General features: G+C 45.3%; 1 protein-coding gene across 9 annotated transcripts in view; it reads left to right on the top strand.

The window, feature by feature from the left end:
* Nucleotides 1–9,755, top strand: part of CYRIB (CYFIP related Rac1 interactor B) — a 129,336-nt gene extending 119,581 nt beyond the window's left edge. For all 9 annotated transcript variants that reach the window (XM_054590493.1, XM_054590487.1, XM_054590488.1 and 6 more), the window contains 4 exons: nt 665–744; nt 1,962–2,088; nt 4,382–4,452; nt 9,051–9,755. In XM_054590493.1, the coding sequence (XP_054446468.1) occupies nt 665–744; nt 1,962–2,088; nt 4,382–4,452; nt 9,051–9,114 (342 nt within the window). In that variant the 3' untranslated portion in view covers nt 9,115–9,755. The remainder of the gene's footprint in view (nt 1–664; nt 745–1,961; nt 2,089–4,381; nt 4,453–9,050) is intronic.
* Nucleotides 9,756–16,905: the final 7,150 nt, after the last annotated feature.

The raw sequence follows: 16,905 nt of genomic DNA, 5'->3' as shown, positions 1-16,905 counted from the left end.
GACAAGACTGTGTACCAGTCCAAAGGTTAAGACTTGCTTTATTGCGGTGGTCTGGAACCAAACCCACAGTATCTCCACGGCATGCCTGTACAAGCAAATAACTTACAGCTTATCCTAAATCCCCTTCTTTTTCTTACCCACTACGTCCACTCCATCAGACAGTCGTATTGGCTCTCTCTCAAAAATATGTGCTGAATCTGAAAACTGGGTCCCTCTCTTGCCACCTCTTCTCGTGAGCCCCTGACCCCCAACCCAGATTATGCATCTGTGTTCTTACTGTTCCTCTCTCTTCCACTGTTGCCACTAGAGCCCTTTCTCCAAAGAGCAGCCACATAATCCTAAAACACCATCCTCCTCTGCCTAAAATGTGCCCCGTGATTTCCCAGTGCACTCGGGACAAAACCCACACACTCCTGCCTCCTTGCCCCTGTCTGCGCGCCGTGGCGTCTCCCCTCGGCTGCCCCGGGGAACAGGTGCTGGCGGCCGGCTCGCAGCTGGATCCCCAGGGCCTGGAGCAGTGCCGAGGCCCAGTGCGTTGCTTGTATGAGAGGAAGAGTAGGAACCAGATTTTACAGTTGCTGATTTTCGATGTTATGCTAGGTTTTAAATTATATTTATTCACTGTTTGTCACTTACTTTTTTTTTCCTCCATACGCCTTTACAGAATAAAAATTTACCAATAGAAAACACCACCGATTGTCTAAGCACCATGGCGAGTGTGTGCAGAGTCATGCTGGAAACACCGTGAGTGTCGGCTCATCTTTTTAACCCCCACAGTCTGGTTGAAATGGTTGTCCAGGCATGAGCAGGTCATATTTGGAAGGTGGAAATTAAGTATCTCCTGGGTAACCAATGTTAATATATGAATAGCATTAAAATTACTTGGCAGCATAATGTAACTTTTGGTTAAGTGTGAAGTCCAGTTGATTTTCAGGTGCCTCAGACCAGTCAGACTAACTTAGACTATTCCAGTGTGGATTTTGTGGTGCTTTTGTGGGTAGGAAGGGGAAGAGTTTTAAAGGTTTTTGTTTTGCTTTTCATAAACATTCTTCCTTTTCAGTAAAGAACATTGCTTTGCTCTTCTACATATCCCTTTCTCTCGGTATTAGTTCTGTCTGTTTTTTTCACCATTGTCCTGCATTCTCCCCTGGGCCCCTCCTCTCTCTCTCGAGCCGTTTGTGATGTCTGCCACAGTGTCGTCTGGCTGGATTTTCCTGTCACAGGCAGAAAGGCCCCATCCTGGGTTCCTGAAGTATATATGGTTTTACTGGAGAACTTTTGTTTTTGTGGAGCTTTTGATTTTCCAAACCACTATTATGTGTACTGTCTTACTGGAAAACCTTATGAAGCAAGAGGGCAGCTGTGAGTCTTCATCATCATCTTCCTCATCCTCCGCCTCGCTATGGAGAGAGGGGCCCTGGGAAATGGAGGGTCCTGTGCGCACTGACCGACCCCACATACGTGCCCGATCTCTCCACCCTGCTTCTGCACTCTTGCTATTGTGCCAGGCTGCCTTCTGTAGAGACAGAAGTTCCATCTCCTGTTTCCAGCGAGAGACTTATATGATTGAATGTTTGAAAATTAAAATCCATTAATACAATTAATGTGTTTAGATCAAGTTAGCAGATACACTTGCTCTTAAGCTAGTGACTTTTGTCATCATATTGGTGACAACAACCTTTACAAAGCACCTATTCCCAAACTTTTACTTTGGGGCTACTTTGGATTTCTCTAAAATTGTCTGGTTTCTGCTAGCAGAATGGGTAATAATACACAAAGGTGCATACATAACATGCAAGTGCTAACCGCTCCGTCCCCTTCCTGTCTGGGGGTCCCTTTGCGGGGAAGAGGGTGACCTAACATGAGCAGCTGTTGTAGAGGTTAGCAGGTGCGTCTTCGAATTAAACGAGCTTGTTGATGTGTCGTATGCCTCATGCGGCCCTGTCCTTCCTGCCCTCCAGGGAATACAGAAGCAGATTTACAAGTGAAGACACAGTGTCATTCTGCTTGAGGGTAATGGTGGGCGTCATAATACTCTACGACCATGTACATCCAGTGGGAGCATTTGCCAAAACTTCAAAGATTGATGTAAGTTGCTTATTTTATGTACTTCCCAACAGTTTCCGTAACTGAAAGCCATTGGCTGTCACTGAAGAGCAGGCAGGCTGCCCTCTGTCCAGAGGGCAGGGTTGCAGTCTGTGACAGTGGCGGCTTTGGCCTCCCCTGCCCTTGCAGGGTTTGTCTACAGGTGGGGCAGACGGGCTGAAGGGCGACTCTGTTGTCCGTTAGAGGATGTCCTTGTAGGGTAGGGCAACCTCATACTCGAAAGTCACCCTGCTGCGTATGGGGCAATATGAATAAATGATCAGATGTAAGAGAAAATTTTTTGTTGTATCCTTTTGTTCCTTTGACCAAAGGCCATTTCAAAGAACAGATTGATTTGCAAATACACAGGGAAGGGCAAAAGTAGGTTTACAGTTGTGAGTATGCAAAACATAGTTTATTCTTACATTATTTATTAATTATTGTATTGTGTTTCTATACAAACCACTGTGAACACCTTTGCCCCACCCTGTCTACTAAACATGGATAGAAGTGCTCCAGTGAAAAAAGCTGAAGACTACACATTTGCCTTTCTTCTTCCATTCATAAAAATTTGTGGCTATAGCCTCAGTTTTTCTGTTTTGTAATTTCTTTCCTCACTATCTCATATCTGGTTCATCAGAATTAATGGTTGACCAAAAAGTTTGTTTGTTTTTTTTCCCCAAACCAAGATGGCTCTAGTAGCACTTAGTTGTCTTTAACTTCATTCAGAACAATTGTTTTAGATTGTATTGTGACAACTGTCATATCAGCATGCATTTAAAAAAAAAAAATTGGTGAATTTTTGTGTAGCTATTTTAATATTGACGATGGAAGAAAATATCACATTTTTGGCATATTAGGCTTTATTATTTTGAGAAAGGTAAAAACGCAACTAAAACGCAAAAACGAAGAGTTGTGCAGTGTATGGAGAAGGTGCTGTGACTGATCGAACGTGTCCAAAGTGTTTTGTGAAGTTTCGTGCCAGAGATTTCTCACTGGATGACGCTCCACGGTTGGGTAGAGAAGTTGAAGTTGTTAGTGATCAAATCCAGACGTTAATTGGGAACAATCAACATTATACCACACTGGAGAGAGCCGACATACTCAAAATATCCAAATCGATAAAGTTAATGGTGGGCCCTGGCTGCTGTGGCTCAGTGGATTGAGCGCTGGCCTGCGAACCGAAGGGTTGCCAATTGAATTCCCAGTAAGGCACATGCCTGGTTTGCAGGCCGGGTCCCCAGCAGGAGGCGTGTGAAATGTAACCACCTATTTATTGATGTTTCTCTCCCTCTCTTTCTCCCTCCCTTCCCCTCTGTCTAAAAATAAATAAATAAAATCTTTAAAAAAACAATAAAGTTATTGGTGGAAAAGAAAAATGTGTCTTTTACTTTACAGAAAAAAACCATACAAGAGTTTTTTGCCAGCCCATTGTAACCAGTGTTTGGTGAGAATTATCTTCCAGTTTCCCTTTCACAGCTGGTTCAGGCTCTCAGCATTTCCTATCTGGATGGCTGATTGCCTTCATTCGTGTCCATCACAGGGAGAGAGAAATGAGTTCGTTTATTGAGAGATTACTGTGTCCCAGGAATTTTACATTTGTTCTCCTATTTAACTCTGAAGATACACTGCAGATGTAGGCGTTATCTCCCCTGTACTAATAGAGAAAATAAAGTTTAGGAAATTAGTAATATAATTGCCAGTAAACAGTGAAGCGGGATTTTGAACTCACATCTTCATTGCTTCCAAAGCCTGTGGGTTTCTGCTGTGCTACGCATTTTCACAATGAGCAGGCTCATCTTCTTACATGTCATCTTCATTGACTTGTTCCCTTTTTTAACAGCCTCTAACAAGTCCCTACTGCCACCCCATCAGTTGCAAAGGGGTCCTCCTGGCTTTGAAGGCCTTCTCTAAACTCCCCTATGGGAGCTGTTTCAGTTCTTCAAATTCTGTCCTCTGCGTGCGATGCCCTATATCACCTTTGTCGTGGCGTTTGTCTTCTGGAGAGCTCCTCCTTTCCTTACCAGCGTATCTGTTTCAGCGCCTTGTCAGGAAGTCTTCCCTTAGCTGACCCTGAGTTTTCTCATGAGTGTGGGTGGTGCTTCAGTCTGACTGACTTGGTTCTTTCACTGGAAATAATAAGATTTAGGTAGATTTTTCTTTTCCTAAGAATAATTACATTTCTTGTGTGTGCTCTCTCATGGTTCTGTAGTTGTGTTCTAAAGTATTACTATTTCAAATGTGAATGTTGGATGAAAAAAACATGTTTTACCTTTTTTGTTTCCTTTTCTCCTAGATGAAAGGTTGTATCAAAGTTCTAAAGGACCAGCCTCCTAATAGTGTAGAAGGTCTTCTCAATGCTCTCAGGTATGTGTATATATGTGTATATATGTGTACACGAGGATCAGAAAGAATATATAAGAAAGTGAGAATAGCACAAAGTAATGGATGTAACCATTCAAGTTAGAAATGTGAAGATCTTGTTTTGCTTATTGGTAATTTTGCTTCAAATGTTGGCCACCATATTTTTATAGTGAAATTTCTGTGTTTGTGTGTATAATAAGAATAGCACTTTATTTCTTTTCTAAAGAGTATGATTTTTGCCTTCCGCCCCTCTTGAAGCAGAGGCTGCTTATTTACAATGCTAATGTAAATAAAATCCAGAAACATGAAAGTTTAAAGAGAAAGAAATCATGAAATCTCACTATTTTGAAATAAACCACGATTAATATTTTGGTAAATATCCTTCCAGATTGTTTTCTTTACACTTGTATATAGTCACAGCTCTGTAAGATAGTTGTCTTTTCTCAGCTTAGACTCAACTTGATTTAATTACTGAAGCTCCTGAGAATGCTGGAACATTTTTAAGTGAAAATGTTGGCACATTATAATGACTTGGCTAATTGAATCTTTATCTAATTTCTATCTACAGAGATTTAATTAGTAGTATAATTTCCCCAACATTAAAGATGATTGTCTTGTTGTTTTTTGTGTGTGTGTTTAAACACAAAAATTATATGAACATAAGAATATTTCTCTAGTGACTTTGGGAGGTTACATGCTACCTGCACTTTTCACTGCAGTGCTTTGTAGTTCTCATACTAGAATAAAATGATTTCCAGTAGAGTATTAGATTCCCCACGTTTTGTGGAGAATACTCAGTCACACCTGGTATGACATCGTAAAGCAAGGTCTAGGCTGTGTCGTGTTATCTTGAGTGCAATCAGCAAATAATTTTGTTACAGCTGTGGAGAGTGTGCTGTACTCAGTGGCTGCCTGAGTAAAGGAGGTCAGTCCTAAGTGAACATCAGGGTGATTATGGAACATAGTAAAACAAGAAAAAAATCCTTAAAGTGTTACACTGTTTCAATCACAAGCCTACGAAAACCTCAAGTTTTTGAAATGTTTTACTGGAGGTTTTTCATTGGTTTTGCCAATATTTGAGGCATTGTGAATCTGTCCTACCTGGTCCCTTTCCGAAGATGCCCTGTGTCCCAGGCAGCCCGATTTTTCTCCTGAGCCCTTTTCTCTAATGGGTGAGATGCTCCAGAGCCAGCAAGGGACAGGAATCCTTTGTAAACAGTAAGAAGTCATTGAGGTCTAGGTGGTTTCAGGATTATTTCTTACCTCGAAGAGACTGTGCTTCAAATATTAATTTTAAAACCCAGAGTATGGTTTTCTTGTCAGAGTTTGAAGTTAGTTCGGTCTCTTACTTCAGCATCAAGGCAGAGAAGGGCGGTGGCGGGGGGAGGCGCAGGGCTGGCCTCCGGAGCCCCGTGCCCGGCAGCCTGGGCTGGAGGGGAAGGTCGGGGAAGAGCACCCAGGAGGCAGGGCGCCTCTTTGCTAGTCCGTAACGGACGTTCAAACACGGAAGTTTGTTGCAGTGATAACTCTTGACCTCTTACACTTAGTGAACATATTTTTATTTTTTCATAGTTTTGCTGCTTATTTTTTCATATGCCAAGCTTGGTAAGGTTAATCAGTACACTTGATGCCATGTAGTAGTGGTTATAATGAGTGACATTTTTATATCAGTAAACTTACCATGCAGTGTCACATATATGACTTTATCTGATCTTAACCATGGCTCCATGAGGTAGGTGGTGGGTCTGGGCTGTTGGGCGCCTTCATTGCACAAAGAGGTACCTTAAACTCTAGAGAAACTAGAGGGTTACCTAGTTAATAAACATCAGAATCTATTTTCAGAGTCAGGACGGCATCTTGAGAAACGTTTGATGCTGTGTCGTTTGCTGCGTGAGTGAATGTCAGTGTGCTTTGGGATCACCTGGACGGACAGGCAAATGCAGATTCCCGGGCTCCCGACTCCGGAGAGGCTGCTCACTCATTAGGTCTGGGGGGGGGTGCGCTCAGCCCCACCGTGTCATAGACACCTTAGCCGGTGCAGCTAATGCTGGCTCTCGGAGAAACACGGCTCCGGCAGTGTCAGCCGCGCCCTTGCGCTTCAGTGGGGGCAGAAGGGAGATTGTCCAGAAGGCACTGGTAGCCCCGCACGTGCTGTGGGAGGGTCGCTGCCACTCACACCTCTACACAGTGGGCACATTTTCGCTGGGTCGCTTTCTTTCTCAAGAAATAGCCATTTTACTAGAGATGCTCCCTCCTTTTTCCCTCAAATAGTTTTTCTTAGAGCCAATAGCAAAAAACCAAAAATTTTAAACGGGAGTATAATTGCACACAAAGGTATGTTGCTTATTTTGAATGCTTTTCTGTAGTAATTATATAGTTTGTCCAACTTACAGTATGTGATTAAGAGAAAGCAACAAGCCAGGCCTGCCTTTCATAGGTGGAGAAAAGGAGCCAAATGCCTTCGGTCATACAGGAGAAAGAAAGCTGGAACTGGGAGTTAGGGTTCGGTGCCAGACACCTGCCTTCATTAAGTTCAAGAGTGGGGTAGATGATCGTTGCTGTTCTTAAGCAGGAGAAGGCATGCGCACTCGGAAAAGGAGGAGGCGCACAAAGCAAGGCTGTGCCGTCCGTGTCCAGTCTTTCCATGTGCACTGGACGGCATTAGCCTTTTCTTGATAAAAGAGTGCGGTGATGACACCACCCATGGGGCGTGGCTCTGTCCAGGGACATCTCTGAGAGGCCGCTGGGCACTCCCGGCCACACCCTCCCTCAGCCGGCGCGGAGCGGGGGTTGGGCAGAGTGGAGGGCGCTCACAGCTCCTGGGATGCCACAGTGCGTTGCTGCGTGGTAACACCAGCAGGTACTGTGCAGGGGACATTTGCTGTGCACATGACTTGCTCCTTCCACTTTCCAGTTGCATAAAGAGAAAATTCTTATTTCCTGGCATCAGTAGGATTATATGTAGCTACATGCACTTACATATGCCGTTGGGAAGTAAAACAGTAAGGTTAATAAGTCTGTGCTACCTCGCCTATCACGTAATACAAATATGCCTGTAGGGATTTTTCTTTCAGCCTGGCTGCTTCCTTTCTTATCTCCCTAATGCACAAATGCTAACTGAGCACCTATTATGTGCCGGGCACTCTGGTGTGCATTCTGTAAGAGGAGAACGATTTGGAAGTGACTTCTGAGTAAAATTGTAGAGTGTGGCAGATACCTAATAAGCATGTGCTTGTCTCTTTACCTCTCTAAGCATTGACCTGAGTTCAGACATTTCTTCAATTTTTAAATTGATATGAAATGACCGTAATAAGAGTTTAAATTTCTTTAACACAGACAACATGTGTATGTCTGTTTAAAATAATATATTCCTTAAAGACAACTGACTATATGAAATTCTTGTAAGCCAATTACAAGAAGTTCTGATTGAGCACTGAGTTCTCTCTGAAGTATCTCCACGATATTTCTCACATTCAAGCTTGAGCACCTGTTTCCATTGCTGCTAATCTGGTCCAGGCCCTGGTCCCGAGGCCCCTGTAACAGCAGCCCCGTTGGTCCCTCTGCTGCTCCTGCTGCTCCCTGCAGCGCCCCCACAGCAGCCAGAGGGACCCTTTGAAAACATCGGGGAGATCCCACGGGGCTCCTCTGCTGCGGACCCGCCCCGGCCCTCAGCGCCTCAGACTCCCACTGTGGCCGCAGTGTCTGTGGGACCTGGTCATTCCTGGTCCCTCAGGCCCCACCCAGTGCTGCCCGCTCCGCTCCCAGGTGCGCCCCTTCTCTGTGTTAGTAGGTGCAACAGCATCTTTTTCCTCTGCCAGCTTGTTAGTTAGCTCCAGGACCCGCGCGTTACACATAGTAGGCTTGCCTATTGCAGTTCTGCTGTTAAAGGAATCCTATGGTGAATCTTCTCATAACATAAGAATTGCTCTTGGTGACTCTTTTCTAGAGTCTGAATTTTGTGTTTACATACTTAGAGCTAAATACATCTGCCTGGTCAGCAAACCTTTTTGTAAAGGGACAGAGAGTAAGCTCATATTTTCGGCTTTGTGGGCCACATGGTGTCTGTCACAGCTGCTCAACTCCATTGCTGTTGCAAGAAGGTAACCAGAGGCCATACTTAAATGAATCAGTGTGACTGTGTTCTAGTAAAACTAAAATTTTAACTTTATATAATTTCTGCATTAACATGAAGTAGTATACTTTTTTTGATCCTTCTCCCCCCATTTAAAAATGTAAGAATATGCTTAGCTCACAGGCCACACAGAAATGGGTAGTAGGTGGGATTTGGCTCAAAGGCCACAATTTGCCGACTCCTGAGATAGAACAACGGTAATTTTCCTCTTGAGTGAGAAAGTGCAGCTAATTGTTGACTTTGGAATTGAACCAGGTCGGTTCAACGAAGTTGAACAGCTGTTGGCTGCTCGCTGTGAGCGGTGGTGGTGGGGATGCGCCGGCGGCCCCTGAGCAGGGTCGCAGCTGGGGTGCAGGGTCGCCCGGCCAGTCGCTTAGCTTGTCAGGATTGCAGAACCTGATGCAGATAATGTTTGTTTGTGTGTTTGTTTGTTTGTTTTTTAATTCCCAATTTTTTCCCCCACTTTTAGGTACACAACAAAACATTTGAATGATGAGACTACCTCGAAGCAAATTAAATCCATGCTGCAATAACACTTCTGGAATGAGCACCTGCTGTAGATGGAAGACAGTATTCTGCAGTGGCCGAGAATGCATTTTTTAGTGATTGCAATTCCTTTCTCATTTACTCTCGCTTTTTATTCCTTTCCTCTGTTCCTCTTCCCTCTTTTTAAATCATGTTCTTGTTCTTAAGACTTCTTTTCTGTGCCAAAATCAGTAAAGTTATACTCTGAAGGGGCATTGTCCTTTCAAACTGGCCATCTAAGGCAGCTAATTATGCATTGCATTGGGGTCTCTACTGAGAAAAATTCTGTGACTTGAACTAAATATTTTTAAATGTGGATTTTTTTTTGAAAACTAATATTTAATATTGCTTCTCCTGCATGGCAAAACTGCCTATTCTGCTATTTAAAAACCCTCAACGACTTTATTTTCTACTGCCGCTTTTTTCATGTTCAGCCAAAATGAAAATGTTTAAATTAACTGTGTTGTACAAATGGTACCCAACACAAACTTTTTTTAAATTAGTAAGACTTTTGTTTAAAGTTTTAAGTTTGCATTTTGACTTTTTTGTAAGGATGTATGTTGTGTGTTTAACCTTTATTAACTAACGTTAAAAACTGTGATGTGTGCGTAGGGTATTACGTATGCATGTTCATGTTTAAAGAATGGCTGTTGATGATAAAATAAAAATCAGCTTTCATTTTTCTAAGTGTGGCTTGGTTTACTGAGGCTTCGTTTTAGGTTTCTAAAGCTTTCCCCGTGTATATTTTTATGAAATGCGTATACACATTACATAATTTCCCTTCTTTTAGGAGAGAGCTGGGTCTGTTTAGTAGTACTTTTCTCTATTATTGTCTATGTGTACCCAGTTTTTAATTGCTTTTAAAATCTTGCTTAGTGCAGTAAGACCAGTGATCTTGTTGTTAGTGTGACTCTTGTTCTTGCTTTCACTCTGGTGTGGATGTAGTGACACAAGAAAAGCTCCGCCCTTGCTTGCTTGGCTTTTCCCAGGAGCGAGAGGGTAGCGACAGGAAGCAGCGCGTGGAAGGAAGAAGAGCCTTTCATGCTGGGAGGAGAGTGAGGATAAGGGGCGCTTTCCAGGGGAATCTGAAGGCTGTGACCGCACGAGTGGGAGGAAGTGAGCATGTTTGCTTTTGTGAGGTCCTAACACCTCGATCGTGAAACCTGAGTGTGCCGATGGGGAGAAGCTGCTGAAAGCTTGACTAGTCCGAGTGCTCTCGCTGTATTGGGAAGAGAACCTGAGCTCTGATTCTGTGAAAAGGGTTCACTTTGGAAGAAAGTCCTGGAGGCTCCCATCCAAACAGGCCAAACAGTGCTGGCTCGGGAGCCCACGGCACTTCTGCTGACGCCCATGCCGGCCGCTGTGCCGGCAGCTCACGGCTCCCACTCATGCTCCGCTCTGCAGCCGGCACCAGCCGCTGGCTGTTTGGATGGCTGCGTGTGGCGCCACACGTCCCTAACTCGGGTCTGGAGGCGCCGAGCCCGTCGTCTTCCTCCTTCCTGCCCACCTGGTGAACCACCACTGCTGCCTTTCGAAGACCAGCTTGTGCGACCTCCTTCGTGAAGCCTTCAGGATGACATGAGCCACGTCCCTCGAGGCACCTTCTGAGAGAGTTGTTACGGGTGAAATGTGACCCCCACAAAGGCATGCCCACCCACAACCTGAAAATGTGTCCTCGTTGGGAGAGAGCATTTTTGCAGATGAAATTGAGGATCTCCAGGGAAGATCCCCCCGCAGGAGAGTGGGCCCTGAATCTAACAACAGCTCTTTGTAGGAGGAAAGAAGGGGAAACAGACAGAGAGCAGAAGGCCACGTGAAGTGGAGGCAGAGGTGGAGGCCGAGGGCAGAGCCACGTGCCTACCAGCCCAGGAACCAAGGGTTGCAGGCAGCCACCAGTCCCGGGCCGGGTTCTTGCCCAGCCTCCAGAAAGAACCATCCCTGCCGACCGACACCTTGACTCCCAACTTCTGCCTTCGGGGACTGAGAGAAGACGTTTCTGGAGCTTTAAGCCACTTGTGGTCATTTGTTGTGGCAGCCCTAAGAATCTAATACAAGTAGTTCATGCAACACCTCTGATATTGAACTGCACTTGTGGGTATCTTTTCTGCTTCTCTGAGGACTTGGGAGAAGAGCCGTGGTTGATTTGCCTTCAGGGTCCTGAGGACCTTGCCCGCGCCTGAGCTTCAGCCGGCCTGAGTGAGCGCTGAGTGCGGTGGGCGAATGTAATGATGTAGCCGGAATCCAGTCATCCTGCCGTGGCCTTTGCCGTTAACATGGTTGACCCTCTGCATGTTGGGGAATACGGGAGACTCTCCAACTCTGCCCGGGGGCTTAGCCAACGGGTCTGTGGGCCAGTCTGCGCAGACCAGTGTTAAAAGATTGAAAAATGATCAAAGGAAGAATATTCTGTGGCACGGGTCAAGTCCATGAAATTCAAGTTGTAGTGTCCATCAGTAAAATTGTATTGGAACACGGCCTCATTTGTTTATGTGTTACTTTTAACTACTTTTGTGCCACAAGAGCAGAATGACATTCTTGTGACCGGAGGACATATGGCACTCAAAGGTGAAAACACTTTCTTCCCCTTTACAGAATGAGTTTGCTGACCCCTCCTCGAATCATAAAAGCAGGTTAATTTGAGAACCTTGTGTGAGAGAAACAGGTGCTCGGAATGACAAAAGGAGCCCTCTCCGCTGTCAGGAAGTGGATTTAACTTCAGGGCTAATTTTTGCTGTTCACAGAGCCAAAGACCACAGAAAGGCGCCTTCTCGCCCGCGGAGTCTGACCTCGTCCTCAGGGTCTGTCCTTAGAGGAGCGGGTTGTGAGACCACAGGTCCTCAGGACCGAGCACCAGGGTTGGCCAGCAGGCCTGCCTGCTGGTAGGAGGGGAGCTGCGACGCCCTCCGTGTAGGCAGGCCTTGGCTCACGCAGTCAGCCGCCCTCAGCCCCCCTTACCCCTGAAACCATCCCTGTCCCAGGCCTGGGTCCTTGGGCCCCTCCCTTCACAATGTCAAGTGTCTACTGTGGCCTGGCCCGTCTTCCACCAACTAGAGCTGGGATCGTCTCACTATTGCCCCCTTTCTGCCTGGAGGAGCCAGACTCTTCAGTCTGCTGTTTTCTCACTTCAGTGATTTGAATTAAAAAGCATCCTAGGCTCTTCTGAGATTGCTCCATGTATTTTAGATCTGTCCTAAGAATAATGAGCATTTGTGTTTGAACCCAGGTGTTTTGATTCAAAATGACATCTGGTTCCCTTTGAGATTGCAGTGACTGCCATTCCATAAATGCTTACAAAATAATCCCGTACAGAGCAGACTTAAAACATTTACATTGTGATCTCAGAAGGGGTCTAAAGCTCTGTGGTGAAGACTGGAAACAAGCCTCGTCAGTTGTTTGGAACTATTTTCCTCGTCAAATGAGACTTGTGACAGAAGATGTCTTCATTTTGATTCCATGTTTTAAATACATGTCTTACATACAGGGTGGAGCAAAAGTAGGTTTACAGTTTGTATAGAAAATAATACAATGATTAATAAATAATACAAGCATAAACTATGTTTCGCGTGCTCACAGCTGTAAACCAACTTTTGCGTACTCTGCATACTGTCAGCAAAAGGCAAGCGGTAGTGTGAACAGTTCAGATACAGGATTCACAGTTGGGGAACTTCGGGTTAACTTGGTGGGACTGTGGGTGAGTCTCATGTCCTCATTTATAAATTACCTACCTCTCCGTAGTGGCTGTGATGTCGTGGGCTCATCACAAGTGCCCGATGCCCATCCTCTTAGGACCATCATGACATCTAACTATATAAAAACAGCCACGTAGCCTATGTCAGGTGCTGTCTGTAAACATGTATCATTTCCCGTTTAACCCGGAGGGGGAGTCTGCAGTGACAGTTCTAACTGTTGTCCTTAGCCTGCCAGGGTGTTGGGCAAAGCCGTGTGACTTTAACGCACCCGTTAGAGATCCTGTAACTGATGAGTGAGGCTTGCCGTAGCTTGCTATGTGGTAGTCCCCAGTTTTCTAAATAGGCAGGCGATGAACTGCATATTTGAAGCCAAAACTAGCCACACAGTTATTTTAAAAGTTGAGCTCCAGGATGATGATACGTGGCTGCAGAGTGTGTTCACGTGTTCATCTTTATGTCGTCATGGTTTAGAGAGCACCTGCCGAGGACCCGCGTAGACGGTGTCCCAGGCCTATAGTGGGCGCCTGCTGGGGCTGTTGAGGAGGAGAGCAGCGGTTTCTGGGTGAATAAAGTGGACAGAGAAGGCCACATAATAAGGGCAAATGTTGGCGTATATTCTCCAGTATGTGGCCTGCATATTGTATTGGCACAAAACACGAAGATCTTCCTACTGTCTCTTTGGAGCTCCTTTCTCCCTGGACATTGTGACGCCATGACCTATGGGGTCTCCTTTTATGGGACTATGTCCATTCCTTTATGGGCTCCTGTCCCCTGTCGGACACTTACATCCGATTGTTAGGCAAGCTTCGGAACTTCGAATGTTTCTCTACAAGAAATGTGAAACTGGCCAGGAAGGGGCAGGATGGGGGCGGGGGTAGGCTCGAGAGGGGCTCTTCAGTTACAGCGCACAGGTGTAACGATCGCCCCAGGCACTGTTTGCAGGCTCCTTGCCTTGTTCGCTGCACGGATGGACCTCCAGGGCATTATGCCGAGTGAGATGAGTCAAAGAAAGAGAAACGCTGTGTGATCTCCTGTGGAAGATAAAAAGCCACACTCATGAAGCAGAGTTGAAGGGTGGCTGCCAGGAGCCCGGGAGTGAGGGAAATAGGGAGATGCTGGTCAAAGGGCCCAGACTTCTAGTTATAACTGCTGGGGCATCTGATGCCATCTAGGTGACTATAATTAACAACACTGTGTTGTATCCTCGAAGTTGTTACGAAGGTAGATCTTAAATGTTATTGCCACAGGATAAATGGTAATTACGTGAGGTGCTGGAGGTGTTAACTAACCTAAATGTGCTAATCGTTTTGTAACATATATGGGTATCAGATCATTACATTGTGCACCGTAAACTTACATGTTATATGTCATTTTCTCAAAAAGCTGAGGAAAAATAAAATAGTAAGGTAACAGTTTCCAGGTTCCCCTTCAGAGAATCTGGTTCAGACAGTACAGAGTGAGGCCAGGGATCCTGCATTTCCACATGCATCCCGGGTGATTGCGATACAGGGGGTCCCCAGGCCGCCCAGAAAACAGCTGCCACACCCGGCCTAGAGGGGGAAGTGTGGGGGGCTCAGGTGTGGGATGTGAGGGACTGCGCAGGGGTAACCCCGGCTCTGCTGACCTGGCTTCGACCCACCCACACATCTTCACATCGCAGGGGACGGAAAGGAGAGAACCTTTCCAGAGGGTGAGCTCCAGACCTCGGCAGATCCTCTGCATCGATTGTGGACCTCGCTGAGCCCTGACTCCCATCTGAGGATCAAGTGGAAGGCCTGTGTGTCGCACTGGCCCCAAGCCCACGGGGCGCGAAAGGCTCAGGAAGGCCTCAGACCCGTCCTCAATGGGAGGGCAGAAAGGAAGCTTAGGCAGGATATGCTGAAAGTCAATGGCGGTTACAATTCTCAACTGGGAGTCAGAGTTCTTAATTGGGTAGATAGGATAATACATAATAGTGATTATGCAGGAAAATGGTTTTTAAAGGGATGTCTACTGAAGTATTTGGGATAAAAAGTCATGATATCTGTACTTTAAAATACTTCAATCAATGAAGCATACACAACAACAACAAAACCCTTCAAGTTCAATAATAAATAACTCCTTTAAAAAGGGGCAAAGGAATTGAATAGACATTTCTCCAAAAAGGATACACAAATGAACAGTAAAGCACCTGAAAAATTGCTCGACACCGCTAATAATTAGGGAAATGCAAATCAAAATCACAAGATAATCATCTTGCACATTCAGGTGGTTGCTACCAAAAAAAAAAAAAAAAAAAAAAAAAATCCAGAAAATAAAGAGTGCAGATGAGGATGTGGAGAAATTGGAACCCTTTGCACTCTGTGGTGGTAACATAAAATCATGTAGCGACTATGGAAAACAGTTTGGCAGTTCCTTAAAAACAAACATAGAATTACCACAAGATTCAGCAATTCCACTTTTGGGTATCTGTCTAAAAGAACCGAAAGCATGGTCTTGAAGAGATGTCTATACACCCATGTTCATTATTCACAAAAACCAAAAGATGGAAGCAACCCCAGTGTTCATCAGCAAAAGAACGGGTACACAAAATGTGGTCTATCCGTACAATGGAACTTTATTCAGCCTTAAAAGAAAGGAAATTCTGACATATGCTACAACATGGGTAAACCTTGAGGGCATTGTGTTAGGTGGAATAGGTGTGCCACAAAAAGAAACTAACCTATGAGTCAACCTATGTGTCATCTAGAGGAGTCAAACTCCTAGGAACAGAAAGTAAGATGGTGGTTGCCAGGACTAGGGGTGGGGAGGTGGGGGGAGAATGAGGAATTGTTATTTAATGGGTGGAGACTATCAGTTTTGCAAGATAAACAAGTTCCGGAAATTGGTTGTAATTAGACAGTGAAACCCTCACTGAGAAGTGACTTTTGAACTAAAACTTAAACTGAAACAAGGGGGGAGTGAACTCTAGCTATTTCGGGGAAAAGGATCCCAGGTGGAGGAATTAGTGAGTGTTAAGACTATAGAGGCAAAAATTCCTGGCATACAGGTAGAGTGAGTGAGCGAGTTTATTGGAAATCGAGGGCAAGTACGTGCAGACCATTGCTGATTATTGTACTGACTTTGTTTTCACTTGAAATGGGTTTGGCAGCTACTGCCAAGGTCAGAAATCACCCATGAGACCTGATACGTCTATTGAAAAGATGTTTGTGTTTGCTGTGTGGGCAGCGGACACAGTAAGGCAGTAAGGGCAGGAGGAGGGAGGGGACTAGGTGAGGGCTCCAATAGCCCAAGGGAGAGTTGATGGTGATGGGGCAGGGTGTTGGAGCTGGAGGTGATGAAGAGCGATCAGATCCTGGTCTGTGCTGAAGGTAGAGCCAGCATCTACAAAAGAGCGCTGTGTCATGGCTTCTTCAATCTCTGATGCTCAGAACAAATCAGGTTCGAGTCAAGGAGGGGCAAAGAGGAGCCAGAGAGAAGAGGTCTCCGTGAAAACCTGTGAACAAGGCTAATGTAAAAAGATAACTAGTGGAGAATTTTCAAGAAAATAACATGTTCCGGGCAATGGCCAGCCCCACCTCAGTCTCCCTTGAAACCTTAAGTTGACATCGCTTACCCTTGGCCACTAATGGAAGGGATAAAGAGCTTCCCGGTGCCATGCAAAAATCGAAGACTCTTATGCGAGATTTGCCAGGAGGGAAGCCATGGGTGCTGTTTACACATGTCAGGGAGGAATATGGATTTTCTTCTCATGCTTTTTCAAGATTGCTCTTCCCCATAAGAGGCTGTACTCAGAATAGGAGTATAAGGGATCCTTAATTGCTGCTACACGTTTGCGTTCCCAGATTTCCCTGCTCATATCCCTCCCCTGGGATGTTGTGGGGTGCTTTGGGATGGAGAACAAGGAAATGGGAAAGTAAAGCTATCAGCTATTTATGATGATCTTTGTCCTAAACTGAACCTAATCAATAAAACCCTCAGGTTTCCCTGGGCCCACATAGCTCAGACAGCTGAGTTACTTTTCTTTGGCTTCCAGAATGTCCAAGAGCAGGGCAGGGCCCTTGGAATGCTGGCCTGTGGCAGAGTGGAATATGTAAACACTTCGAGTCTATTGATTTTACAATGCAAAGT

This window comes from Pteronotus mesoamericanus, unplaced genomic scaffold, assembly GCF_021234165.1.
Source record: "Pteronotus mesoamericanus isolate MK-2021 breed Mesoamerican mustached bat unplaced genomic scaffold, CSHL_Meso_final scaffold_174, whole genome shotgun sequence".
Lineage (NCBI taxonomy): Eukaryota > Metazoa > Chordata > Mammalia > Chiroptera > Mormoopidae > Pteronotus > Pteronotus mesoamericanus.
Note: the sequence above shows the minus strand (reverse complement) of the source record. Positions and strands in the feature narration are given on the sequence as shown.